This window comes from Chiloscyllium punctatum, chromosome 20 (assembly GCF_047496795.1).
Source record: "Chiloscyllium punctatum isolate Juve2018m chromosome 20, sChiPun1.3, whole genome shotgun sequence".
In the NCBI taxonomy this organism is placed as follows: domain Eukaryota; kingdom Metazoa; phylum Chordata; class Chondrichthyes; order Orectolobiformes; family Hemiscylliidae; genus Chiloscyllium; species Chiloscyllium punctatum.
The window spans coordinates 26,578,710-26,606,198 of NC_092758.1; the positions used below are offsets into that span (position 1 = coordinate 26,578,710).

At 37.5% G+C, this 27,489-nt stretch overlaps 1 protein-coding gene across 6 annotated transcripts in view; it reads left to right on the plus strand.

The window, feature by feature from the left end:
• aff4 (AF4/FMR2 family, member 4) overlaps nt 1-26,633 on the plus strand; it is a 101,819-nt gene extending 75,186 nt beyond the window's left edge. For all 6 annotated transcript variants that reach the window (XM_072590529.1, XM_072590528.1, XM_072590532.1 and 3 more), the window contains 10 exons: nt 1,796-1,884; nt 3,231-3,486; nt 6,095-6,198; nt 9,581-9,644; nt 16,901-17,037; nt 17,154-17,225; nt 18,408-18,501; nt 18,604-18,647; nt 21,023-21,246; nt 22,413-26,633. In XM_072590529.1, coding sequence (XP_072446630.1) covers nt 1,796-1,884; nt 3,231-3,486; nt 6,095-6,198; nt 9,581-9,644; nt 16,901-17,037; nt 17,154-17,225; nt 18,408-18,501; nt 18,604-18,647; nt 21,023-21,246; nt 22,413-22,540 — 1,212 coding nt within the window. In that variant the 3' untranslated portion in view covers nt 22,541-26,633. The remainder of the gene's footprint in view (nt 1-1,795; nt 1,885-3,230; nt 3,487-6,094; nt 6,199-9,580; nt 9,645-16,900; nt 17,038-17,153; nt 17,226-18,407; nt 18,502-18,603; nt 18,648-21,022; nt 21,247-22,412) is intronic.
• The last annotated feature ends 856 nt before the right edge of the window (nt 26,634-27,489 follow it).

Genomic DNA, 27,489 nt, shown 5'->3' on the forward strand with positions numbered 1-27,489 from the left:
CAACAGGACAACACAGATTCCCAGCACTGTATTGAAGAACAGGGAAATCGTTCCCAGTATTCTATTCCAATCCCTCAATCAACATCACTTTAAAAAACAAAACAGTTATTTGCTATTGTGCTGTTTCTGGAAGTTTGCTGTTTTACAGATTAATTCCTATACACAGTCTTATGCATACAATTGTCTTTTTAAGAAATGAAAATACTGTTAACCTTGCACTTTCTGAGCACTGCAAGGAAACAAAATCTAGACTTCTCACCAGCAGAAAAACAAGGTTATATATGGCAGATTCGAAGCAGCAATTAGTATAAACTTGGAGTAAATTTAATGGTGCAGTCAAACGCTGTTCAAAGAGAAGATATGTTTGGGTTGGAGTCTTGTTATTTAATAAATAGCATGTTAGCCTGTTTAACATTGCTTCCATGGTCATATTTGAAACTCCTTTCTTGTCTCTGCTTCATTCAGCTGATTGCAGTTATTAAAAGTTTTGTAATAATTTGCAGAGATGGGTTTAGTTTTGGATTATAAATTAAAATGCTGAAAGAAATACAACAAAATCTTACCTTCCCATATTGTCACATCCTGTGATGTAGTAGAATCAAGTTTTGAAGTGTGAAAAGAAGCTGAGACCCATTTTGCCTATGCCAGCTGGCAAATAGCCATCAGCTCTTAGCTCATGACCTTACCCCTTAACAGTACTTCAAGTATATATCCAATAACTTAGAAATGTCACAAGGACTTCTGCCATTATTTGATCGTTTCAGCTTCTTTCCACTTTGTGTTGGCATTGTCCCTTACTATTCTTTCCTTTTTTTTATCTCTCCCTCCCCAACTACCAACACATTCACACGTCCCCCATCTCTTCTTCCCCCCCCACCCCCCCCCCCCCTCACCTTGCTCCTTCCTACACTCACTCACACTCATTGAATTATTACACCCCTCAGTTACAAAGAAACAACCCCAGCTCCTAGCTTTTTTTCGGTTCAGCATAAATCCTTGTAAATCTTCTCTGTACCCTCTGTCTTGCAAACCCAGCTTCCTTGGAGAATGTTGACTTTTGGCAGTGGCCTAACCAGCATTTATTGAGTTCCAACATGGCCTACCAGTTCTTTTTATTCTGTGATTCAGCTAATACAGGCACATATCCTATTTACCTAATTGGCCACCTTTTCTGCCTGTCCATCCATACAGCTTATCTAATTTGTGAATGTAGACTGCAAAGTTGCTCTGTTCTCCTGCATTTCTGTGTCCTACCGTTTATATTCTATATCCTTAAATTCTTCACCTTCCCCAAATGCTTTATCCCTCATTTCTCTGCCTTGAAGGCCATTTACCACAGTTCCACACATTTGACTAGTCCATTAATATCTGCCCATATGTATGTAACTTACAGCTTTCTTGTTTGTCAACCTCATAGCCGGTGTTTGTATAATCTAGAAACTACGTACTCATACCCATTTTATTCAAGTTCAAATTGTTGATATTTCTCTCAAAGGTCAAAGCACCTTGTACTGAGTCCCATTGAAAAAGTGGGACTCAGTAATGAAATGGACTAGTCCGTTTCAAAAAGTACCCATTAACCATGACGCCCTGCTTTCTACTTTTATAAGAATTTAGATCCAATATAATGCTTTACCTTGGATCTTATGAACGTGAGTACATGTTTGATATGTTCAATTACTCCACGATTGGAAAGTGTTATTGGTGGAGTTACTTGTGGCTATAATCAGAGAAGAGATGCAATCTTTGGAAATTTTGGAGATGTTGATAGCAATTATTTTGCATGTTTGTTCAGAACGATGGGGAAAATGAGAGTTGTGAAAACAAAAGGCCGAAAGCTGAAGAAAGGAGTAGTTCTAATCACAAGCCTTCCAGCAGTAAAGAGTGAGTATGTTTGAATAGATTAATTGGGTTTATTAATTAGTCATAAATTAATCCTTTCTACAGTTGCAATTTGTGAAGCTCTTTTCCAATTTTCACTAATTTGTCCTCAATTGAACAGAGCAGCTAATGATGTGACATAGCTCCATGGCCATAGTTCTTTACTACCTCATTCAACAGACTACTCTTTGGCAAAAGTTAGATGTCAACTTGATTATAGAGACTATTGTAACAGACCATGATTCTGTTTTTGTTCCACCATTTTACGGCGCACAATGAAGTTTAGAGATGTCATTCAACAGCCGGAACCTTTCTATCTTTCTCCTTTTTCTTTTCCCCAATCATTCCATTTGCATGTTTGGATGTTGAGGTGCTTTATATGGGTCCCTCACCAGTCTTGAATGGGATTGATAAACTCAGTGAGTTCCAAAGTCAAATGTGTATCACTGGAATTGTTAATATTGTACTTTCTATTGAAACAGTCTGTCAGATTTTATGTCCAGGTATTCTGAATTTTTTGAACTATGTGTAATTGATATTTCCATAGATTGACCAGTATCTACAGTATATTACAGGTTTTCTGTATTGACCTGTTCAGAGAATGTTATGACACACCTCTAGAGCAAATGGTACTTCAACCCGGGCTTCCTGGCTCAGATGTAAGGGTGGTGCCATTGCACCACCCGAGTCCCAATCCTGTATTACACTATTGATGGGGAAAATCCAATCACCTGCACCAGTATTCCATCCCATGAAAATCATTGGGACTGAAATCTAAAGTTACCTAATCAGTGCCCATCTATCTTAAATTCTGATCTACCTGAAAGTTTGCCAGTGTTTCAATTCACTTTTCATTTCAGTTAATCCTAAATTTTAAGCATCTGATGCTGTCTTTCAATACTGACTTGATCATGAAGAAAATGATCAATTTGTACAATTTTTCAGTCCACTTACTATCTGTTTATTATTGAATTAAATTAAACTATGGTAAGCATAAGTGTTTACTGTAAGATTAGATATTAACTGTGCCAATACTGACTTCAGTTAAGCAGGTAAATAGAGACATTGTATAACCCAACTTTCAGATGTGGAAAGTATTAAATGTAGGCTCTGACGAGGCAAGCTGATAGAAACTGAGTCAGGCAGATAGATAGTTGACCATAGAGGAGATAGGAATTTCCAGAATTTTCATACTCCAAGGTTGGTAGGGGTTTTAATACTGCAATTTAAGATATATCCTGAAGGAATAAAACTGGTTCTGTATAATTTTATGAACTGGAAGGTTAGGAACATGCTGGCAGTTCTTTTTGTAGGTGGGAGAAACTGACATTTCGTTCCTCATTCCATAGTTCTTTAAAACCAACTGCTGAAAGAGAAAAGGTGCCACTGCCTTCTCCATCTGCGAGTGCTGCACAGAAGACACCCAAGACCGAGCATAAGCATCAGAGTCGCAGGAGAGCTGCCAATCAAAACTCCACCTCAAAGAGCAACACTGGTAACACAAAGCAGAACAGTAGCAGCAATAATAGCAGCAAAAGCAATTCTTCTTCTTCGAAACATAAAAAAGCAGATGAGAAAACATCAATACGCCCTAAGGAGAATAAAGTAAGTTATTGTCTTTTGAGTGTTCAATCACATTGTAGTCACTGCTCCCAGGTGCCGTGTGACTATGGTGCAATTCACAGTATCAGATATTTTTCTCATGTTTTTTTATTTCAAGGGAGATGAAATGCTCCTCTTACAGTAAATGAGAAGTATTGGCAATCACGTGGTACACACTCATACCTGCCTTGAGCTAATGTTATTTGGAAAAATTAGCACCAAAATGTGCATATTGTGATGTAAGGATTGTTGATTCTTAATTTTTATTTAACTACTCACTTCCTTATAACAACAGAGCTTGATTTCTTATGCATTGGATTATCATGAACATGAGCCCATATCTTAAGATTCCATGACAAGAAATATATAAAATTAAACCTTCTGAAAGCTTTAAGATCAAAAATCTACTTTTTACCCTCATTATTGAACACATTATTGAAATTTCATTAGTAGGCGTACTCGTTTTCTAAAACTGGCCATTTTCCTATTAAGTCTTTTGTGTGGGGAATGGCAGATATTCAACTGAATATTGTACATATATACATTGAAATATCCCAGCAAAGAATCACAGGATCCTATTCAGGCAGAGAAGTATGACAGACTTAAACTTCTGGTGTACCACTTAATTGCCAGATGAAGACCATCCATTAGATGCCCAGCCATTTCTTCCTGGCTTTAAACTGTAGCCAATTCTGAATCCGCAATTATGAATACCCTGAGGATCACCAAAGATCATAGATAAAACACTCCAGCCAAGGTGACATCCCAGTGAATCTCCTCTGCACCCTTTCTAGTGAAAGTCCATCCTTCGTACAGTGTGGCAACCAGAACTGTACACACTACTCTGACTGTGGCCTAACTCTTATTTAGCTTCATCACATATGCAGTACCTCAACTAATAAAGGCATGTATCTGTATGCCACCTTAACCAGTTTATGCACCTGTCGTATTGCCTTCAAGGATCTATGAATATGCACACCAACATCTCTTCCTCTGTATGATGTTACTGTTCATCTTACCTTGTTAATTCTCCGACAGTGCATTGCCCCTCATTGAAAGTAAAACCAAAATCATCAATACTTTCTCTAATATTTGGTGGAACAAAACTTCCTGCTTCCTATCTCTCTCTCTCTCTCTCTGCTGTAAGAAAGCACCTTCAGAATTTGGAAATGTGCAAGCTGAAATTCCAGACAGTGAATTGATTTACACTGTTAGTATATCTAATACATTTGTGGCATTACCTTCTGCTCGCAGTTTGAGTTTAGGCTCAGACAGTAGGTCCAGGAAGTCTGGAGTCTCAGCAGATAGATGTTTACCTCCATACCCAGTTTAGAGCTAAATATTAGGCTGCATAATGTTGTGGAAATTTGTTACTGCTCGCAGCCTCCTGTTGATTCACTTTTTGTGTGAGAGATTGCTGCCTTGAGAATCCATGCCCAGCTGTGAAGTTTATTTGTTTAACCGATTTTGTTCCTGTTTCAAAGGCTCATTTAAAGAAGAATGCATGTAAAGGTAAATTTTTAATCATGCCCACGTTCCTTACTAACAAACAATGTGACCATAAAAATGTCCCAGAGTTTTAGTTTAAATATGATGCAGCATATCAATTTGCTAACTAATTTACAGGCAAATATAAATCCCACGCATCGCAAACTTTGAGGTGAGAACTTTCGATTAAAGTGAGTGGCACATTCCAGATGTCAGTGGGAACCTAAACTGGGACAGGACATGGCCATTCAATCTTTAAACAAGACCATTCCCCATTCAACAAGATCGTGGCTGATCCACTTTAGTGGCATTTTCCTGCACTATCTCCATATCTTTCTGTTTTTAATACATTGAAATCTATTGGTCACAGTCTTGAACGTGTTGAACAACTGAGCCTGCATAACCCTCTGGAAAGAGCAATCCAAAGATAAATCTAACTTTGAATAAATTCCTCCTCCTGCTTGGTTCTAAGCAGCCTGCCCTTTATTCTGAAAGTGTTTCCTGTTCCCTGATTCTAAACCCCCAGCCATTCTCTTCCTAGTGTCCTTCCTGTATCCATCCTGTTGATTCCTGTAAGAATTGTGTATGCTTGAATCAATTTTTTTTCATTCTTCTGAACTCTTTATGCATACCCCATGTTCTGCATTCCTTTAGTCCAAAAATGGAAGGTTAAGAGTGTGTAATGCTGGGGCTACTCAGGGTCTATGCAACTTTCCCAAGGCTTTGGTCTTAAAGTGGGCCCTTCAGTTTTGCTGCAGAACATTAGTGCAGTAGAGATTGCCATGTCAAAAGGAGCTTCTTAATGCAACTGTTAATGCTTAAAATGAAGTTGAATGCCAAGGTATAAAGCCATCCTTTCAGGAAACTGAAGGCTTCAAGAGAAACTTGGTCATAGTTCAGGTGACATCACATAAAAGGTGTCTGAATGAGTACAAAAGTAAGGTCTAGTGCCTACCTCAATCATGCTGTCAGAAGATCAGTAGGGCTGAAATTCTGTATGTCCAACTGGTTGACAGAATTACTGTTAGGTAAGGTTTGATGTGTCCATGCTGTGGTCAGAGTGCCTGATTCTTGATATGATGTTCATTGAAGTATCTACAGTTCATTTTTTTTCCCTTTATAGTTACAAGAGAAAACCCCAGTTAGCTCCTTGAACCCATTACAATCGTCAACACCATCAGGAGATGGATTAAAGTCAAGAAGGCCCAAACTCAGCTTTGATGACCGGTAAGTATAATAGCAATCTTCCTTGATAATCTCATGATCTTTAATTGCTTAAATAAAAGTGCAATACTGTAGGAAAGGGCTGACATTATAAATATAGAATTTTAATTTGATTTGAAGATACTTGTCAGTAATAATTTAGCTTTGGATCTGCAATTAAGTTACATTTAGTGCATGACGTTAGCTGTAATTGTTTATATTTCTATTTAACCAAATATCTCCACATCAACCCATTTAAATTCTTCACACTATCTCAACCTTTCTTTATTCTTACCCAGGGTCCTAACCTGTGAAAGATATTATCATCGTCAATTCTTGTTACCTTCTCTTTCAACATTTAAAATCCAAGCTTGTATCACCTGACTTATTAATTCCTGATTTCGACTTCACCTTTCAATATTTGGTGTAACTCTATTACATGGGCTTTTCATCTTGGTCTCCTATTTCAAACAAATCCCAGATGAAGGAAAGAGAGGAAACTGAAGGAACATGTCTTCAAATAAAGCAACTAGGTTTTATTGAGTCTTTATTCTGCAATTAACGGGATTTGTGCTCATTGCATTTAATTAAAAGGTAGTTGTTCAGTTGAGCAATGACAGATCATTTGACCAACTTTTGTTTTTGACTTGCAACAGCGACAAGCAGAGTAATTATTGTGAAATTTCCATTTCACTAAAATTTATAGAAAGTGGAATAGCATTAAATGCTCAGGCTGCTACGATCTTTTGTTCTTGTCAACATGATTCCCAAGGTCTTCACACCTTAGAGTCCCTTTAGCATGATCTGTCATTCAGTATGATCATCGCTGGTCTTGGGATTCAAATCTACTTTCCTGCTTACTTGCCATACTGTTGCTTCCCTGAGACAATAAAAATATGTCCATCTCAACTTTAAATATATTCAGTGATGGTGCATCTATAACCCCTTAAGTCTACAGATTCACAATCCTTTCAAGTGAAGGAATTTCTCCTCATCTCAACTCTAAATGATTGCCTTTTTAATCTGAAACTGTGTTCTTGTTCCCCAGTCAGACAGAATGGCATCTTCTCTATCCTCTAAAATCCTGCCATGATCTTGAATGTTTCAAGGAAACTGTTTCTCTCCAGAGAAGACAGTCAATTTACTCAAATTCTTAGCATAGAAAAATCGAAGGACCAACTTTGTGAACCTTTTTCTATACGGCCTCCAGTGTAAACAGATCCTTTTTTTAAATCTGCACTCTAAGTTGGACACAGTATTCCATGTGCGGTATCACTAAAGCTCTGTATGGTTACAACAAAATTTTTTTACTCTTGCAATGCAGCGAACTTGCAATAAAATCCAACATGCCATTTTCTTTTCCAATCGTGATGGACTGGAATATTAACTTGTTGTGTTCTTTGTACAAGTCTGAGTGTAAACATAGAGTTTTCATTTTATCTTGCAGGAAAATAAAGTGACTCTTCTATTTTTATGAGCAAAATAAATAACATCCCATTTCCCAACATTGTACTCCATCTACCCCATTTACCCACTTATTCAACCTTTGCGAGCCCTCTTTGACTCCACCCCCCCTCACATCTCGCATTCCCACCCTATAAACAGAAGTAGATGTTTTACTCGTCTTGTCTAAGCTATGAATATGGATTAAGTTGCTGATGCTCTGGCGCTGATCCTTGTGGCAGTCCATGAGTCATTCAAAACTGCCCCATTTATTCCCTATCTCTTTCCAGTCTGTTAAATCAATCTTCTATCCTTTGTACCATAATCATCCCAACTCAGTAAACCCTTTTATTAATTATAGAGTCATAGTCATAAGGTAAGGAAACTGATCCAAGCTTCCAAAATGAAAGTAGTTCCTTTTGCCTGTGTTTGGCCCATTACCCTCTAAACCTTACCTCCTTCATTGGTCACAGCGTCAAGTATAGGAGTTGGAACTTCATGTAGCGACTGTGCAGGACATTTGAGGCCACTATTGGAATACTGCGTACAGTTCTGTTTGTCCTATAGAAAGGATGTTGTTGAGCTTAAGGTGCAGAAAAGGTTTACAAGGATGTTGCTGTGGCTGGCATGTTTGAGCTATAGGGAGAGGCTGAATAGGCTGGGGCTTTCTCCCTGAAGAATCAGAGGCTGAGGGGTGACCTTCGAGAGGCTTATAAAATCATGAGCATGGATAGCGTGATAGCCAGAAATTTTTAATAGGGTGGGGTCTTCCAAAACTAGAGAGCATAGGTTTAAGGTGAGAAGGGAAAGATTTAGAAAGGGCCTGAGGGCTAACTTCATGCAGAGGATGGTGTGAGTGGAACAAAATGCCAGAGGAACTCGTGAATGTGGGTACAATAACATTTAAAAGACATCTGGATGCTTATATGAATAGGAAGGGTTTAAAGGGATATGGACCAAATACTGACAAATGGGACTAAGTCAGATTAGGATGTCTGGTCAGTATGGACAGGTTGAACCAAAGGGTCTGTTTCCTTGCTGTATAACTGAATGACTGTCTTCATGTATCTGTCCAAATGTCTTTTAAATGTTGTAATAGTTGTTGGGTCTTTGTTCCTAGTCTTCATTTTTAAATCTTTCTCTCTAACTGTACTTGGGAACTTTTTTTGATTCTTGAATTTCTATTCTTGATCTAAACTAGTCATTAATCATATTAACTTTTAATGCCATACTATCCTGAGCCATCTCAGTAAGCTACAGATGGGAATTATTCACTCAAACTTGTAGTTTTTGAATATTTTTAATTGTTTTTTTAAATAGCCCCCAATGTTTATTTGCTGCCATACCTTTTGTCTATTCACTGGTTTTTTAAACAGTATCTGAACAATGTAATCACTGCAAAACAGCTCATTGGGCTTGAAAAAATACATTTTACATTTTAAAAAACTGACAACTTATAAATGTTATAATTTTTTTCAATTTTTTTAAACATTTTGTCATTTTTGTACCTTCATCCCATGTGTGGTACAAATTTTATTTTTGCTTTCAAAATTTTTAATGCAAGAAAATTCAGCATATTCAATACAATTGATTGCTTAGCCCTGCTTGATAACATCTATTATTGGACAAATGGAAATCTTCCTGACAGTGCCAGATTCAATCTGACTTCAGGAAATGGGCAGCCCATGCCACAGAGATCACAATCATTACAGACATCAGTCTTCGAGGTCAGGATTAAGTGCTGTTATTTTACAGTTGATCATAAAATCTAGGTCTATTTCAAAATTTGAATTTTAAACAAAGTTTATTAATGCTAAGGAACAGCAAAAAAAATGATAAAACTTGCAAGGTTCGGTCTTAGGGTGGCTGTGAAGTTTGGTTAATGAAGCAAAGCAGCTCTTGCAATTTTGAACTGTGGAGAACACTAAATCTCAAAAGTTTGTTTTACATTTTTCAATCTTAGGTTGCATTCAGCAGATCATTATCTACAGGAAGCAAAAAAGCTTAAGCACAATGCAGATGCTCTGGTAAGTACTTAGCTACGATGTTTGTTCTTTTCAGTTTGGTGGCAAGGCAATGTGTGAAGAGTATATGCAAGTTATTTGTGACCTTAATCTAATGATGAAACAGCTGTTGTGTTACTTGTTACAAGTGCACAATTTATGCAAGACAAGAGTGATTACATTACTAGACTTTTAAAACCGATGTCTAAGGGTCCAAAGATGAGCTACAGCAGGAGTGTTTACATTCTGTTAAATAACTAAGTCTGGAATGAAGAGCTAATGTCAGTAAGATTTAGGGATGTGAACTTACAAGACAATTAGAACTGCACAATAGACTTATTGTAATGGAGAACTTGATAGTATACAAGCTAATTTAGACCAATGTAAACTGATGCAATTTGAGGATAAAGTAATGTGAGAAAATTTTCAAATATGTTAAGGAGAGTTTTAGTCATATTCTATCCCAGTGAGAAATAAGGTATACCAAGTTCCGTTTCTAGGTAATGAAGTAGTGAAATGGATCTTTGTGTTAGTCTGGGGAGCAGTGATCATAAAGTTTAGGTTAGTATAGAAAAGAAACAACCCCTGAGTGAAACTTGGAGGAAGACCAGTTTCAGTGGGTTCCTATCAGATCTGCTGACATAAGTTGGAAGCAGAATTATCAGACAAAACTAAATAAACAATAGGTTTTCTCTGAAGAGAAGTTTTGCTTCTTTAAACGTGAGGGGAACAGCTAGGATAATCAAAACCAGAGCTCCCTGGATGCCAAATGATAAATGTAAAGCAGAAAGAATTTTAAAAATACAACTTGGTTCTGAAAAGGCTGCAAAGATAAATTCAGCAGTGACAGTTAATGTAACCTTTTGGGGATGGGAATAAGAGGCAGAATTTGCAGTTTCTTTGATTAGTGTGGATCAATCAAGGAAAGCCAGTATGAATTTGACACAAATCATCTTTAATAACTTAACTAAGGTTTTCTTTTTTGAGGTAATGCAGCAATTGATGAGGATAATGCAGTTGATGGGGTATGTAGAAACATTTAAAAGATGTTTGTCAAAGTGTCACAAAACAAGATTGACCACAAAGTTGGATAAAAGCATAAGTGCAACATGGATATGAAAATGGTCAAGTGAAAGAAAGCAGCATTTTTGTTTTCACCCATGGAAGGTTGGTGTCATCACTGGCTGTGCTAAGGCATCGGCTATCCTAGTTGCCCTTGAGAAAGTGGTGATGAGTTGCCTTCTTGAATTGCGGATGGCCGTTTATTGTAGGTAGACCCACAGAGCCATTACAGAGAGAGTTCCATGATTTGACCCAACACTATTGAAGGAACAGTGTTATGTTTCTGTGTCAGGATGGTGAGTGGCTTGGAGGGGAGCTGCCAGTGGTAATAATTGTCTCATGTATCGACTGCCCCTTTTGTTGGAGCTGCACTCATCCAGGCAAGTGTTGTGTACTCCTTCAAATTCCTGACTTGTGCCTTATAGGTGATGGACCAGCTTTGAGGAGTCAGGAAGTGAATTCCTGCTCTTGCAGGCACTGTCTTTATATGGCTAGTCCAGTTCAGTTTCTGGTCAATGGTAATAGATTAATTGATGGCAATACCTTTGAATGTCATGGGACAATGATTAAATTCTGTCTTGCCTGACATTTACGTGGTCTGAATTTTACTTGAGGGTGGAAGATGCACAGTGGTGTTCCATAGATTAGGACTTGAAGTCCTGTTTTTCTTGATCTATATTAATGAGTTAAATTGGGTGAACAAGATAATTTTAAAACTTCCTGATGATGCAGCTTATAAGTATAATGAATGTGTTCAAGACAAATGAATTTTTTTAGATATTAAGGACACTGAGGAATGTGGGAATAGTGTGGGAAAGTAACAATAAGGTAGAAAAACATCCGTATTCTAATTGAATTGCAGAGTAAGCTTGAGTTGAATTGCCTGTTGTTCCTCTTATGTTTCTATGTGATGAGAGTATAGTGATGGACTTCAGGAAAACACAGACTGGTGGAATTGTTGAAGATTGCAAATAAGATTTTATGCAGAAAAGTGGGATTTTAGACAGAAGGCAGGGAGAGACGATATAAAGTGAATTGGTGGAGTAGCAGAAAGCATAAGGGACTGTCAGAGAATACAGGAGGATGTAGATAGACTGGAGGGTTGGGTGGAAAGGTGGCAGATGGTTTTCAATCCAGACAAATGTGAGGTGATGCGAATAATTACAGTCATAGAGTTGTACAGCATGGAAACAGACCCTTCGGTCCAACCCGTTCATGCCAATCAGATATCCCAACCCAATCTACTCCCACCTGCCAGCACCTGGCCCATATCCCTCCAAACCCTTCGTATTCATATACCCATCCAAATGCCTCTTAAATGTTGCAATTGTACCAGCCTCCACCACATCCTCTGGCAGCTCATTCCATACACGTACAACCCTCTGCGTGAAAAAGTTGCCCCTTAGGTCTCTTTTATATCTTCCCCTCTCACCCTAAACCTATGCCCTCTAGTTCTGGACTCCCCAACCCCAGGGCAAAGACTTTGCCTATTTATCCTGTCCATGCCCCTCATAATTTTGTAAACCTCTATAAGGTCACCCCTCAGCCTCTGACACTCCAGGGAAAACAGCCCCAGCCTGTTCAGCCTCTCCCTGTAGCTCAGATCCTCCAACCCCGGCAACATCCTTGTAAATCTTTTCTGAACCCTTTCAAATTTCACAACATCTTTCCGATAGGAAGGAGACCAGAATTGCGCTCGATATTCCAACAGTGGCCTAACCAATGTCCAGTACAACCACAACATGACCTCCCAACTCCTGTACTCAATACTCTGACCAGTAAAGGAAAGCATACCAAACGCCTTCTTCACTATCTTATCTACCTGCAACTCCACTTTCAAGGAGCTATGAATCTGCACTCCAGGTCTCTTTGTTCAGCAACACTCCCTAGGACCTTACCATTAAGTGTATAAGTCCTGCTAAGATTTGCTTTCCCAAAATGCAGCACCTCACATTTATCTGAATTAAACTCCATCTGCCACTTCTCAGCCCATTGCCCCATGTGGTCCAGATCCTGTTGTAATCTGAGGTAACCCTCTTCGCTGTCCACTACACCTCCAATTTTGGTGTCATCTGCAAACTTACTAACTGTACCTCTTATGCTCGCATCCAAATCATTTATGTAGAGGGCCCAGCACCGATCCTTGTGGCACTCCACTGGTCACAGGCCTCCAGTCTGAAAAACAACCCTCCACCACCACCCTCTGTCTTCTACCTTTGAGCCAGTTCTGTATCCAAATGGCTAGTTCTCCCTGTATTCCATGAGATCTAACCTTGCTAATCAGTCTCCCATAGGGAACCTTGTCGAACGCCTTACTGAAGTCCGTATAGATCACATCTACTGCTCTGCCCTCATCAATCTTCTTTGTTACTTCTTCAAAAAACTCAATCAAGTTTGTAAGTCATGATTTCCCACGCACAAAGCCATGTTGACTCTACCTAATCAGTCCTTGTCTTTCTAAATACATTTACATCCTGTCCCTCAGGATTCCCTCCAACAATTTGCCCACCACTGAGTTCAGGCTCACCGGTCTATAGTTCCCTGGCTTGTCTTTACCGCCCTTCTTAAACAATGGCACCACGTTTGCCAACCTCCAGTCTTCCGGCACCTCACCTGTGACTATCGATGATACAAATATCCCAGCAATCACTTCTCTAGCTTCCCACAGAGTTCTCGAGTATATCTGGGGATTTATCCAGGTCCTGGGGATTTTTCCACTTTTAACCATTTCAAGACATCCAGCACTTCCTCCTCTGTAATCTGGACATTTTGAAAGATGCCACCATCTATTTCCCTACAGTCTATATCTTCCATATCCTTTTCCACAGTAAATACGGATGCAAAATATTCATTTAGTATTTCCCCCATTTTCTGTGGCTCCACACAAAGGCCGCCTTGCTGATCTTTGAGGGGCCCTATTCTCTTCCTAGTTACCCTTTTGCCCTTAATATATTTGTAAAAACTCTTTGGATTCTCCTTAATTCTATTTGCCAAAGCTATCTCATGTCCCCATTTTGCCCTTCTGATTTCCCTCTTAAGTATACTCCTACTTTCTTTATACCCTTCAAGGATTCACGCGATCTATCCTGTGTATACCTGACGTATGCTTCCTTCATTTTCTTAACCGAACCCTCAATTTCTTTCGTCATCCAGCATTCCCTATACCTACCAGCCTTCTCTTTCACCCTGACAGGAATATACTTTCTCTGGATTCTTGTTATCTCATGACTGAAGGCTTCCCATTTTCCAGCCGCCCCTTTACCTGCAAAATGGGAAGCCTTCAGAAATGACATGACAAGAATCCAGAGAAAGTATATTCCTGTCAGGGTGAAAGGGAAGGCAAGTAGGTATAGGGAATGCTGGATGACTAAAGAAATTGAGGGTTTGGTTAAGAAAATGAAGGAATCATATGTCAGGTATAGACAGGACAGGTCAAGTGAATCCTTAGAAGAGTATATTCTAGAGCATATTAATACAATGAACGAAAGGGCCTTGGGAAAACTTGATGAGCAGAGAGATCTGGGAGTGCAGGTCCATTGTACCCTGAAGGTTGCTGCACAGGTGGATAGAGTCGTCAAGAAGGCATATAGAATGCTTGCTTTCATTGGACGGGGTATTGAGTATAAGAGCTGGCAAGTCATGTTAAAATTGTACAAGACATTGGTTCGGACACATTTAGAACACTGTGTAGAGTTCTGATCGCCACATTACCAAAAGGATGTGGACGCTTTGGAGAGGGTGCAGAGAAGGTTTACGAGGATGTTGCCTGGTATGGAAGGTGCTAGCTATGAAGAAAGGTTGAGTAGGTTAGGTTTATTTTCATTAGAAAAAAGGAGATTGAGGGGGACCTGATTGATGTTTACAAAATCATGAAGGGTATAGACAGGGTGGATAGAGAAAAACTTTTTCCCAGGGCAAAGGATTCAATAACGCAAGGTCACGCTTTCAAGGTGAGAGGTGGAAAGTTTCAGGGGGGTACACGCGGCAAATACTTCACACAGAAGGTGGTGGGCGTTTGGAACGCGTTGCCAACAGAGGTGTAGAGGGAGGCACGGTAGATTCATTTAAGATGCGTCCTGGATAAATGCATGAGTAGGTCGGGAATAGAGGGATACAGATGCTTAGGAATTGACCGACAGGTTTAGACATTACATTTTGATTGGCTTAGGCTTGAAGGGCCAAAGGGCCTGTTCCTGGGCTGTAAATTTTCTTTGTTCTTTTCTTCTTTGCTCCAGTTTAATAGCAAGCAAGAGCAAACTGCTAGAGCTATATGTGTACTCCATCTTGGAGGTGACAGGGCAAGTTTAAAAGTGGCTAAAAATACAAAAGATATCTTGGACTTTAAAATGAGAATCCAGGTTTGCCTTACCTGGAGTATTATGTCCAGTCCTGGGCAGTATGCATCAAGAGTGCTTTGAGATGATGTGGAAATGATTTACAAGATTGTTTCCTGGGATAAGGAGTTTCATTTGGGTGAGTAGCTTGAAAAAGCTGGGATTACTTTCCTTAGTGAAGAGAGATTGAGAGGAGATTTGATAGAAGTATTCCAAATTGTGAAGGGTCTTTAGAGAGGGTAGAGGAAAAGTGTTTTCAATGGTTAAGTACCAGTGCTAATCGATTTAAATTGAAACAAAGATGACATGAGGAAAAACTTGTTTATGCAGGCATTGGTTCCAACTTCCTGAGTGTGGTGGTGGAGACAGATTCTGTTGTAGTTTTCAAAAGAGAATGAAAGGCAAAAGAAAAATGCAGGGCTGCACAAAAGGCTGGGGTGTAGAATGGGCTAAATTACTCTTGCAGTTCACTAACTTAAGCTCAATAGACTTGACTGTCTCCTTTTTATGCTGCAACCATTCTAGGGTTCATTCTACTTGAATGCTCAGTTTGTTGATCTTATCAATTCATCGCGTCCAAATGAATGACTTGTGTCGCATACCCTTATAGATGTAAAAACTATTTCAGATGTAATTGATAGACTTGTTCTTCCATTTTCAGCATTTTCCTTCAACATTCAAAAGCATCTTTTGGTTAGTATTTGCTTATAAAGTTGAGATTCTGATAACAGGTTTAGTGAACTAGCTACTATTGAACAATGACACATAACTTGCTTGGCTGGAGTATTGAGTTTGAAATTAAATTTGTAAATTTCACCAAATGTGGCCATTTAATCACAAGATACTTGAATTGTGTAAAATCTGTTGTAAGGAAGCATTTTTACAAGACAGCGTATTCTGAAATATTCAGTGGTAGATATTTTTAATTGAGCTTTTCAGATGTTATCACACCTCTGGGACAGGTGGGGCTTGAACCCTGACTCAGGTAGGATCGTTACCACTATATCAGAAGAGCCCCTTTTGTATGGTGATTTTTAGTAGACCTAAATTATTTATCATGTTCCCTGTTAAAATTAAGTTATTTGAGAAAATAGTGTACAGTCTCCAATGCTAAAATGACCTCATGGCAGTCACCTTAATATTAACCAATAACAAATGAACGTTACCCAATTGTTTACCATCAGTTTCAAAGTTGCCAGTTACAGCACCTCAAGTGCTCTACTTATTTGGGGCAGAAACATCTATGTTTTACTCTTTCTTTCCCTTCTTAAGTGCTAGTTAGAAATGTCTAACTTGTTTCCTTTCAATGTGTATTAATTTCTGTGATCTTACAGAAGTGTAGAAACTTGCTTGATAGACTTCTGAGATATCTGTATAATCCCACTTCTCTAACTTTTCTTTCCTGTGCTTTCTTAATTTTTATTTCTTATTTTGTTTTGCTGCCCTTTTCGAATCTTTTGTAGATTTGATTCCATCGCTATTTCTCTTGAGTAGTACATGTTAAATTTATGCTCTTTCATTGTCTCTCAATTTATCAAAAATCCTTTATAATTTAGAAGATTTCTCTAAAAAGCACAAATGACTTTCAAGGTTCTAAGGAAAAGAGTCTGGGTTTTCTAGTTTCTCATAACTAAAGCAGCTCTTCCCTGATGCGTCTTGGTGAAGCTGTCCAATATCTCGATGGTTTTGTCTTCCTTCCCAACATTGAGCTTTGAAATTAGGTGAATTTTTCTGATCTAACCAATATTTTAAATAAGGTTTTGCATTATCTCTTTGTTTTGTGTTATGTGCTACGTTTTATGAAATCTTGAATTTTTAAAAAAATATGGTTATTTTTACTTAATGGATCTCTGCACTGACTCCTTCCTGTTTTGCCACATGTAGTCAGACAGGTTTGAAAAGGCAGTATATTACCTTGATGCAGTTGTGTCTTTCATCGAGTGTGGTAATGCATTGGAACGAAGTTCTCAAGAAGCTAAATCACCTTTCCCCATGTATGCAGAAACTGTAGAACTGATCAAGTAAGTATAACCTCGAGATATCAGAATGCCATTTTGTTTTGCTTCATAATGTAAATGACTAACTTCTTTAATAAAATGTTTGCTTGCTGTTTCAAGTTTTGTCTTTTTCTTTCTAGATACACTATGAAGCTAAAGAATCATATGGCACCTGATGCTACTGCAGCCGATAAAAAACTGGCTGTCTTGTGGTATGTTTAGTCTTGTATAATCTGAGCCTTACCACAAACATTTTTGTCAATGTTGTAATCGTAATGAATCTCGTAAGCATTAACTAACCTGATGCTGAAACCAGCAATAAAGGTGTTGTCTGTGTAGGTGGTTTGTATTAACTAAATGTGTTTTAAAAATAAAACAAAACATGCTGGAAAAAACCAGCAGGTCCAGAGACATCTATGGAGAGAGAAGCAGGGTGGTTGATGTTTCAAGTCCAACGCGACTCTTCTTCAAAGTGCTAAAGAGTTCTTTATTCTTTCTCTCTCCACAGATGCTGCCGGACTTGCTGGATTACTCCAGAATTTTCTGTTTATCTTTCATATTTCCACCATTGTTGGAGTTTTGCTTTTTTGTTTAAGGACATCTGTCTAACCATTTTGGTTTTATAGTTATTTTCAACTGTGAAGTTAATTTTGTTTGGTTTTATGCCTTGAAATATTACCTCTGGTTTGCACTGAAGATTAACAGCATCAAAATATTATCAATAACAAGGTTTGTGAGACCATATTGTACTTCCAACCTGATGCACAGTGGCAGGGTACAGGTTGTGTCTGAAATTTCTTAGAGGATTCCTCCAGCTGTAACTGGTAAAAGATGCAATCTGTTTTGACCAAAAATGAGAACGTTTATTGAAATTAGCTTTATTGTCACACATACTCAATGAGTACAGTGAAAAGTTTGTACATCCCCACTTACAGCGCATCACTGGCTGGGTGACATGAGACTCTCTCTTCTAGAAGAAAGAAGACAAAGGGGAGCCTTGATAGAGGCTGTTCTGATTGTGAAACAGTTCAGTCGGGTAGACGTAGAGAAGTTGTTTTCAGAATGAACAAATCCAAAGGGAGAGGCTGGAACATAGGATTGTCAGCATTGGGGTTAGAAAATTGAAGAGAAATGTCCTTGCTCAAGAAACTAACACAGGAGTAATTGAGACAAACAGATTATGTAAATGTAAGAGGGAATGGATGAGCACATGAATACTTAATTCTAAGATATTAAATAATATCTCAGCATAATTTTTTTAAAAATATTTAAACTTGGTTGAGTTGATACTTATATATTCAGTTTTCAGCCTTGACTAATCAGAGAGGGAGCAAATGCTATTAGAGGGAGTAATTTTCTCTGTTCCAAAAATTAAAATTGTCTTTTTTTCCCAGTCTCCGATGTCAGTCACTTTTGTACATGAGATTGTTTAAACTGAAGAAAGACAGTGCATTAAAATACTCCAAAACACTGACTGAGCATCTCAAGGTAAATTATTACGGTACTTTAAAAATATGTTTAATCTACTTGGCTGCTAACCACTAAACACTTCATTGCTTTGTATTAATGTTAAACAATTTTATTTTCTAGAATTCATATAATAGTGCTCAAGCTCAATCACCTGGCGTAGGAAGGTAATTTATTTTTTCTGTATGTAAAACAAGCAAAATTTGGATTGATTTGTAAGAGCCAGCAGAGATTTAAGGGAGAATTGTCTAACTTTCTAGAGTTTTTTTTAAGTGACAGAAGTAATGTTCGAGGGGGAAAGCCCTTAATATGTGCACATGAACTTACAAAAGGTATTTGATACCGCACACAGTTGTCTTGCACAAAATTAAAAGTTATGGAATAAATATGTGGAGGACAGTATAGAACATCAAAACGATTTGACACCGTGGAGTGTGCAGGTAGCTGACAGATGAAGTTCAATATGGGAAAAATGTGAAGTGACACGCTTTGGTACAAAACAGCAGAAAATAAAGGACACTATTCTAAATAATGTGCAGGAGCAGAGAGATCAACATAAATCATTACAAGCGACAGAGGAGGCAATTTGATAATAGAGTGCTCTATGGTTCATAAATAGGAGCATTGAGTACAAGAGCAGGAGGTTATGATGAACTTGTATAAGACACTGGTTAGATCTCAGCTGGAGTGTTGTGTACAGGTCTGGTTGTCGGACTATGGGACAGAAGAGAATATATTGGAGAGAGTATAGAAGAGGTTTTATCTAGGGATACGCACTTCAATTAAGAAGACAAATTGGAGACGTTGAGACTGTTTTCCTTGGAGAAGAACAGGCGAAGAGGAGATTTGGTTGAAGTTTTCAAATACGTGAGTGGATAGGGAGAAACTGTTCCTGCAAATGAATTAAACCAGAGGGCATAATTTTGAAGTGTTTTGCCAAAGGAGCAAATAAGTGGTGAGACAAGCTTATTCACACACTGAGTAATTAGAGTATGCACTGCCTGAAAGTATCGATGGAGCAGGTTCAATTATGGTAATCACTTAAGTAAACTTTTTCAGTTCAAACAAAATCTTTGAGACTTTTAAACCATACATAGAGGTGAATTGACTTGCAATCTCCCTGGCAAGAGATTCTCCCAGCAGGACTCTGGGAATAGGTCAGAATCTGGCTCTTGAATAATACTGCCACTTTTTCATTTTTGAATAATAAACTGCTGAAGCACAAAGCCAATGGATGTATAGATCCTTAAATGACAATTTTAATCTTCCTATGCATCACTGTCTTCTGTGTGCATCGGTTGAAATTATTTTTATACTTGTCAAATACATTGCTTGCACTTAAAGGACTGATTTAGGGATTGTCAGCATTGTTTTGTGTGTGGGAAATCATGTCTTGAACTTGATTGATTTTTTGAAGAAGTAACAAAGAGGATTGATGAGGGCAGAGCGGTGGAAGTGATCTAAGTGGACTTCAGTATGGCATATGCTAAGATTCCCCACGGGATTCTGGTTAGCAAGATTAGATCTCATGGAATACAGGGAGAGCTAGCCATTTGGATACAGAACTGGCTCCAAGGTAGAAGACAGAGGGTGGTGGTGGAGACTTGCTTTTCAGACTGGAGGCCTGTGACCAGTGGAGTGCCACAAGGATTGGTGCTGGGTTCACTACCTTTTGTTATTTATATAAATGCTTTGGATGTGAACATAAGAGATATAGTTAGTACGTTAGCCGATGACATCAAAATTGGGGATGTAGTGGACAGTGAAGAATGTTACCTCCGAGTAAAACAGGATCTTGATCAGATGAAATCTGGTCTCCTTCCTACCGGAAGGATGATGTGAAACCTGAAATGGTTCAGAAAAGATTTATATGGATGTTGCCAAGCATGGAGGATTTGAGCTACAGGGAGAGGCTGAATCAGCTAGGGCTGTTTCCCTGGAGTGTTAGAAGCTGACCTTTATGGAGGTTTATAAAGTCATGAAGGGCATGGACAGGATAAATGGAGAAGGTCTTTTCCCTGGGGTGGGGGAATCCAGAACTAGAGGGCATAGGTTTAGAGTGAGGGAAAAGATATAAAAGAGACCTAACAGGCAACCTTTTTCACACAGAGGGTGGTGCAAGCATGGAATGAGCTGCCAGAGGAAGTGGTGGAGGCTGGCACAATTGCACCATTTAAAAGGCATCTGGATGGGTATATGAATAGGAAGGGTTTAGAGGAATATGTGCCAAACTGCTGGCAACTGGGACAAGGATATCTGGTCGGCATGGACAAGTTGGACCGAAGGGTCTGTTTCCGTGCTGTACTTCTCTATGATTCTAATTTCTGAATATTTCATGCCACGTGGATGAGGAGTAAGCAACTGATATCTATAGAGCCATTCCTCAAAATGAACATCCGTGCTCAAGAGAATGAGAAAGGAGAAAATTAGAAATTAAACTTGTGCATGCAAAATGCTTTAAGGCAGGTGAATCTGAAAATTTGTTGTATTTTACCATTCTGGAAACTGAATTTTTTAAAGTCCTTTTTCCCTCTTCACTTAGCAAAGCTGCTGGTACACCATCTCCAGTTTCTCCAAAGCTCTCTCCAGGTAATACTGGGAGCTATTCCTCTGGAAGTAGTACTTCCTCCAGTAGTTCTTCAGCTTCAGTCACAATACCACAGAGAATCCACCAGATGGCAGCTAGTTATGTTCAAGTTACATCTAATTTCCTGTTTGCCACAGAAGTGTGGGACCAAGCTGACCAGCTGGGTAAAGAAAACAAAGGTAGGTTATAAAAAGGAACTTTCTTTTAATGACATAATTAGTATGCTAATTTGCTTGATCCTCAAGACTTTCCTAGATTCTAGAATTGTTTCCTATGTATTAGAAGTTAACAGCTTTAATCCCACCATTCAAGGAAGGTTTGGGAGAGAAGCTGGGGAAATATAAACCAGTTTATCTGGGAGATGCTGGGACCCATTATTAAGGCAATAAGGAAATGGAGATGTTTAGGCAGAGTTACTAAAGGTTAGGGAAAATGGCAGTTGTAATGTATTGAATTTTCAAAAGATATTATATTCCATGTTCTTGCCCAAACAATAAGAGCCTAAATAGTTTTTAAGTTTGGCATTTGTTAAGTTGCTGCAAAAGGACTATTGCACTAAATGATGGTTTATTTGGAGTGATATATCAGCAAGGATTGAAGATTAATCAGTCAGCAGAAAACTATAAGTTTTAGATTGGTGGATTATTACGAATTGAGTATCACAAGAATCTTTGCTTTGCCTCCACAATTTACATTTTATGTCATTGAGTTAGTGAGGGAACCAAGTGTAATACATCCAAGTTTGTCGCTGTTGCAAAATTTTGTAAATAAATGGAATTTTGGAAGATCCAAACCAAATTAAAAAGGATTTAGATTGCTATTGAATGGGCCAAGATGTGGTGAAATGAATTCATTTACTTTGCTAACAATAGGGAAAAGCAGAATGTGTTTAAATAATGAAAGCCTAAGAAATGTTGGTATTCGGAGGTGTCTGGGTATGTTTGTGCATCATGGCACTTTGAAATTCCAGAAAGTTGTCATTGAGTATATTGAAGTCTGAGAGTAATCAAACCTCTGCACACTTCAGGGATCTGGAGATGATGGGGGAAGGTGTAGCTGAGTTGGGGAATCAGTCATTATGTTATTGAATGGCAGAGCAAGCTCAAAGGTCTGAATGATCTCCTTCTCCACTTATTTATTTCTTTTGTTACCTTGTGATCATTAATACCACATGGATGAATTGGAAAACAAGTTAGAATGATGCATTTGAACAGATGAGCAATTAAATATACTTGGATTTGTTTTACTAACTTGCCTTGATATTTTTCAGACAGATATATCAGTCTCAATGGTGCTGGTGAAGTAATGTTAATGAGCTCACTAAAAATTGCTTTCTTGCTTATAGATTTTTTTGCGGAGCTGGATAAGGTGATGCATCCTTTGGTGTTCAGCAGCAGCAGTATGACTGATCTTGTGCGCTACACTCGTCAGGGTTTACATTGGCTCCGACTGGATGCTAATCTTTTACCATGAGCTTGGAGAAGTTGGACAGAAGACCTGAAAATCAATCGTTTACTTACTTTCTCAACTCTTTCACGTCACTGTTTCGACTTTTCTAATTGTAAATAGGCTCCTGACCTTTTACAGAACAAAAAATTATGACGGGTTACATGCTGATTAAACTATTTTTAAACCCAGTACACAGAACTATTTTTAAGTCAAATGTTACATTTTTTCACAGATACCTTTAGAAAGAGCTTCAGAAGCTTTTCCCAATTATGAAGGATTCTTTTTTCTTTGCATCAGTCTCCTAATCATGTAAACACTGTGACTAGCATCTTTTACATTACACTAATCAAGCAATCAGAGCTAAGATATAAAAACCAGTCACCTTGCATGAATCTCTAATGTGTGCTTTTATGTTTTACTTTATGTTCTATTTAATAGTTCCATAGAAGTTCATAAATATTCTAAGAATAGCTAAATTTTGTCTACCTTTTGAAAACTGTTCAATTTCTAGACTGAATCAGGAACTATCACAGGGTATATTAAAATAAAAAGGTCTTACTAATTGTGAGAGACAATAGCATGTTCAGGCCAGGTTTTGTTTCCAGGTTGAATGCTGTGACCTACTTGGGAAATTTATTTAATCCTTGAAAGTAGAAAACTGTGCTGTAACTTTGGTAAACAGTTCTTTCTGAACAGCATTGACTTCCTAGCCTAGTTGATTTAATTGTGAACAGATTTATTATCAGTTGACCATTTTGAGACATTGCTTATGTGGTACTTTATATTCATTTTTGAATGTTATGTACTAAATAACTGAATTGTCTGAAATGGTTTAGTGTAACATTTGTACAGAATGCATGTACCCTTGTACAGAAGATATATAACATTCATATGGTTGTAGAAACCTATCTGTGCTGCTGGAAAATGAATAGCAGCTTCTTGCATCCCTACTCACTCTGATGTGCTTCCAACAATCTGCTGGTCTGCTTCACTGGGTAAGGGTCATGTACAATCTACAGTGTACATAGACAGGAGTTAGCCTTGAGAGGTGCACGGCTAGACACATGAACTGGTAACTTTTACATTAAAGGCTGTATTCATCTGAAATGTTTTTAATTTAACTTTTTTTTAAGTGAGAATGAGATGTGCCACAGCTTAGAAAGTACTTTTAAATAATTGAGTTTCTATGTAGTCTGTCCAAGATCTGGAAACTAAGATCACCAATGCAATGATAATTATGCATCACTGTTACACTGCTGCTTGAAATGTCATTGGTTAACATAAATGCATTTCTTTAATACAAGCAGTATAACAAAGTTATTGGTTTTCATTTTACATATGTTTTTGTTCCATACTCTTTGAGAATTTGAATCTGCCACGTCAAACATTCTTGGATGTGCCTTATGCATCTCTTGTATTTCTCTCCTGGTTTGTTTTATATTTACAGTAGCTTACAAGGTGCTAGATCAAACAGGCTGTAATGATGTAATTTTGCAGAAAGCTAATTAGAGTTGTGTTCTCCATCTTGAGTTATGTCATTTTGTTGAATGTTGGTATAGTTTGTAACTACATCTGCCAGATATTTATGCCACTCTGACATTTTGTAAATGATTACACTACTGTTGGAAATGGATTTTAAGAATAAGCAACTAAATGTTGGGGTGGGGGAGGTGTGGGTGCAAATTTTTTGGTAATCTGCAGTCAGATGAACTGAAGAAATATGGCAGCCTAAAGTAGAGTCTATTTTACTGTAACTTTGTTTAAAGTCTAACTAACCTCAGTCTAGAAATATTTACCATGTTGAAAGTTGTTATTTTAAAAAGTTATTTTCCTGCCAACTAAAAAGGAAATCGTATACTTGACATATTCTAGATGATTAGACTGCAGTCAGCAAATATATAAGTAGTTTAAAAGAAAAAATGCAATTTATTTGGAGGGGTTATTAATCTAAATCAGGCCAATTTATTTATGTATTTATTTTTTTATTTTTGGGGCACATTCTAAAGATGTTTCTTTTTGCTGCTGTAAAATATTGTGAAACAGATTTCCTGCTGAAAATCCACCAATGTGCTTTGAAGTGAGAAGTGGCATCAGTATTGAGAGTAAGTACATGGATGTGAAAGAAAGTGAATGAATTGCGTAAGTGGGAGAGTTCAACCTTTTCAGAAAAAGATTTAAATTATTGAACATTTCCAATATGCATGATGTGGAAAGACCAGCCTGAGAGTTAAGAACAGGGATTTTATAACCCAGGGGGTAGACAGGAATATGTTTTTTAAAAAACAATAAAATGGCAACAGTTCATGTTCTTAAGAATTCTACAATGGAGCTGCATGGAACAGCTCGACAACTATGCTTTTTCTTGCATCTGTTACTGCCGAAATGCCTTTCTGTTGGTGGCAAACTTTGAAGAAGTCAAACTTATAAATTTAATCATTAAAATGAGGGCACCACTTGTTATAGCCTAACACTTGCAAATTAGTCTACAATGTATTATCCAGTGTCCGTTCTGTAGAAACTGCTAATGTTTTGAAACACAAGGAATGTCCATTGAACCACTAGCTAGCAGTCTTCCTGTACAGTGGTATCTGGAAAAATCCTCAAATGTTGTCAGACAGCCGAATTCCAAAATAGTTTCAATCTTTACTGTTGTCGTCTTGCTCTGTGTATGTGGTGTTAATTCTGAAGGTGTGTAATAGGTTTGTGTTTGATACGATGTCTGCCCATAAAGTATCAAAAGTTTTTAAATGTAATGTGCATTTCTAATTATAAATGTTTATTTGATAGAAATAACTGACCTTATAATATTTTATAGTATTTATTGCTGTAGGTGTCTAGGTCATCTAGACCTTTTAACATGCTGTTTGCATTTAATGCCTCCCTTTGGTTTATACTTTCATTTTAAGAATCCAAAGATGAACAAAATTTACTGGAAACTATCTCGTTTAGTTCCTACAGAGTATTTTTGTTTAATTCCAGTCTAGCGCTGCAGATGAACTTTAAAAACATATTGAGCATTCAAATGTAATAAAATATGACAGAAACCATTTACAGTAAATGGAAAGGGAAGTGATAACTATGAACATTTGAGTATACAGCTGACTTTTGTATGTTCCTGTAATTACGTTATTAAAGCATGTTGTAATCAGTGTTTATACCTCACCAAATCATTGGTCTCAACTTACCTGTGGCTTTTGAATTTTAATTTGGGGAATATCCTGAAATCAAATGTTTTGTTTATTTACATTTGCGCAAAGTTCAATTGGTTGTTAGATTGGTTCTTAATATTCATTCTGTTCTCCAGCCCCAACCCATCAATAAACAGATTTTGTTTGTTTGTACCAATAATGGAAGAGAAATAAAGTAACTTAAATACAAGTATTTTACATAGTTTTGGAGGTCCTCAAAATAACTGCCTGTACTTTATTTCTGCTACGAGTTTATGCAGTGTTATCCCCATCTAATAAATGTGTTGCTGAATGCAATTAGTTAATATAATTTAGTATATGTAACTGGCAAAATGTAACTCTTTAGAACTTATGGGAAATTGACTACATTTGATTCTAATTTTCTTTTAATTTTGTTTCAAATAACTCTTTGCTTATGATTTATAACACATATGACATTGACTTGGAGGTGAATAGTGAACTCAGTGAGCAAAAGCTTTATAGCTATGGGTGAGGTTTCTCTAACATAGTGCCAACTCTTGCAGTATATACAGTACTTGGCTCTACAAAGTACTGCAGAATGAAGATTGTCTCAGATATGATACATTTGCATTGGGAAGTATTTGTAAAATAATTTGTTTATGGCAATTAAAGCACTGTGTAACCTAAACTTTTGGCTTCTGTAAAGAATATTATATATTTCCATCATAATGGAAAAGGGTTTTTAGCAAATCTAGATTGTTGCAGCCCCACTCTGTATTTTTCAATTTCAGCCACAAGTTGCATATTTTTAACAAAAATGAGATTCACGTATTTACTGTGTATAAAAAAAATCCTCGGACTCTTGTTAATTATTCTGTCAGAAAAGTAGGTCTGCTTTGTATAATGCAAAATTGTTAAATTTAGTGAACTTCCAGTGAGCTTTTTCTTTAATAAACTTTTCAAATGCTGATGAGTCCTTGCTGTTATTGCATTAGACCATGAACGTGGATGTCAAGTCTTTCCATCAAGTTAAACATCTTATTTTTTTTCTTCTACAGTCCTCAAAGGGAAATGATTGAAAACAATTATCTTCACTGTTCTCTTCAGACATTTTAAATCTTATTTTCATCTCAGTTTGCTTCAGGATCACTCCAAGGTAGATCTTAAGAGGGCGACTCTTGATTTTATATTTCAAGAATGTAGATTCTATCGTTTTACTTTTACTAAATCTGACTATATGTGAATCTTGTATCATGCCTTATTTGTCCTAAATTTAGCTTTCTCAACCTTGTTTTGTTCTGCATTATTAATGTTTTTGAAAATGTTGTGTTTCCAAGTTAGTTATAATGCATTTCTAAATATTGTGTCCTCTGAGACAGCTCTCCAAAAGAGGTCTAACTCACTGCTAATACGTATTAAGAATTCCTCCACTGAAGAAGACCACCCACTATAATCCATTCTGTGTGTACACTTGGTTTCTGTAACATGGGGGCAGGGTCAGGATTCATTTAACACCGTCTCCCTTTTGTGTTTTGTTAAAACTAAATCTTAAAAACTGCTTGAATATTGAGTTTTCTTTTTACTTTGTTCTCTATTATATGCCAGTAGTCATATTTTTCCAAGCGTTCAGTCATAGTCTCTAAAGATAGACTTGGCATTGCCACAGCTGAAAAATCTCTAACCATTTATCTAACCATTTAAATGGTGCAATTATCCAATCCAAAGGCGCTGTTTCAAAGTTCAGATTGCTGTGAAAATTGACACAAATCCACTAGTAATCTTATCATTTATCTTTTACTCTAGGATGGAGATAATCTGGTCCTG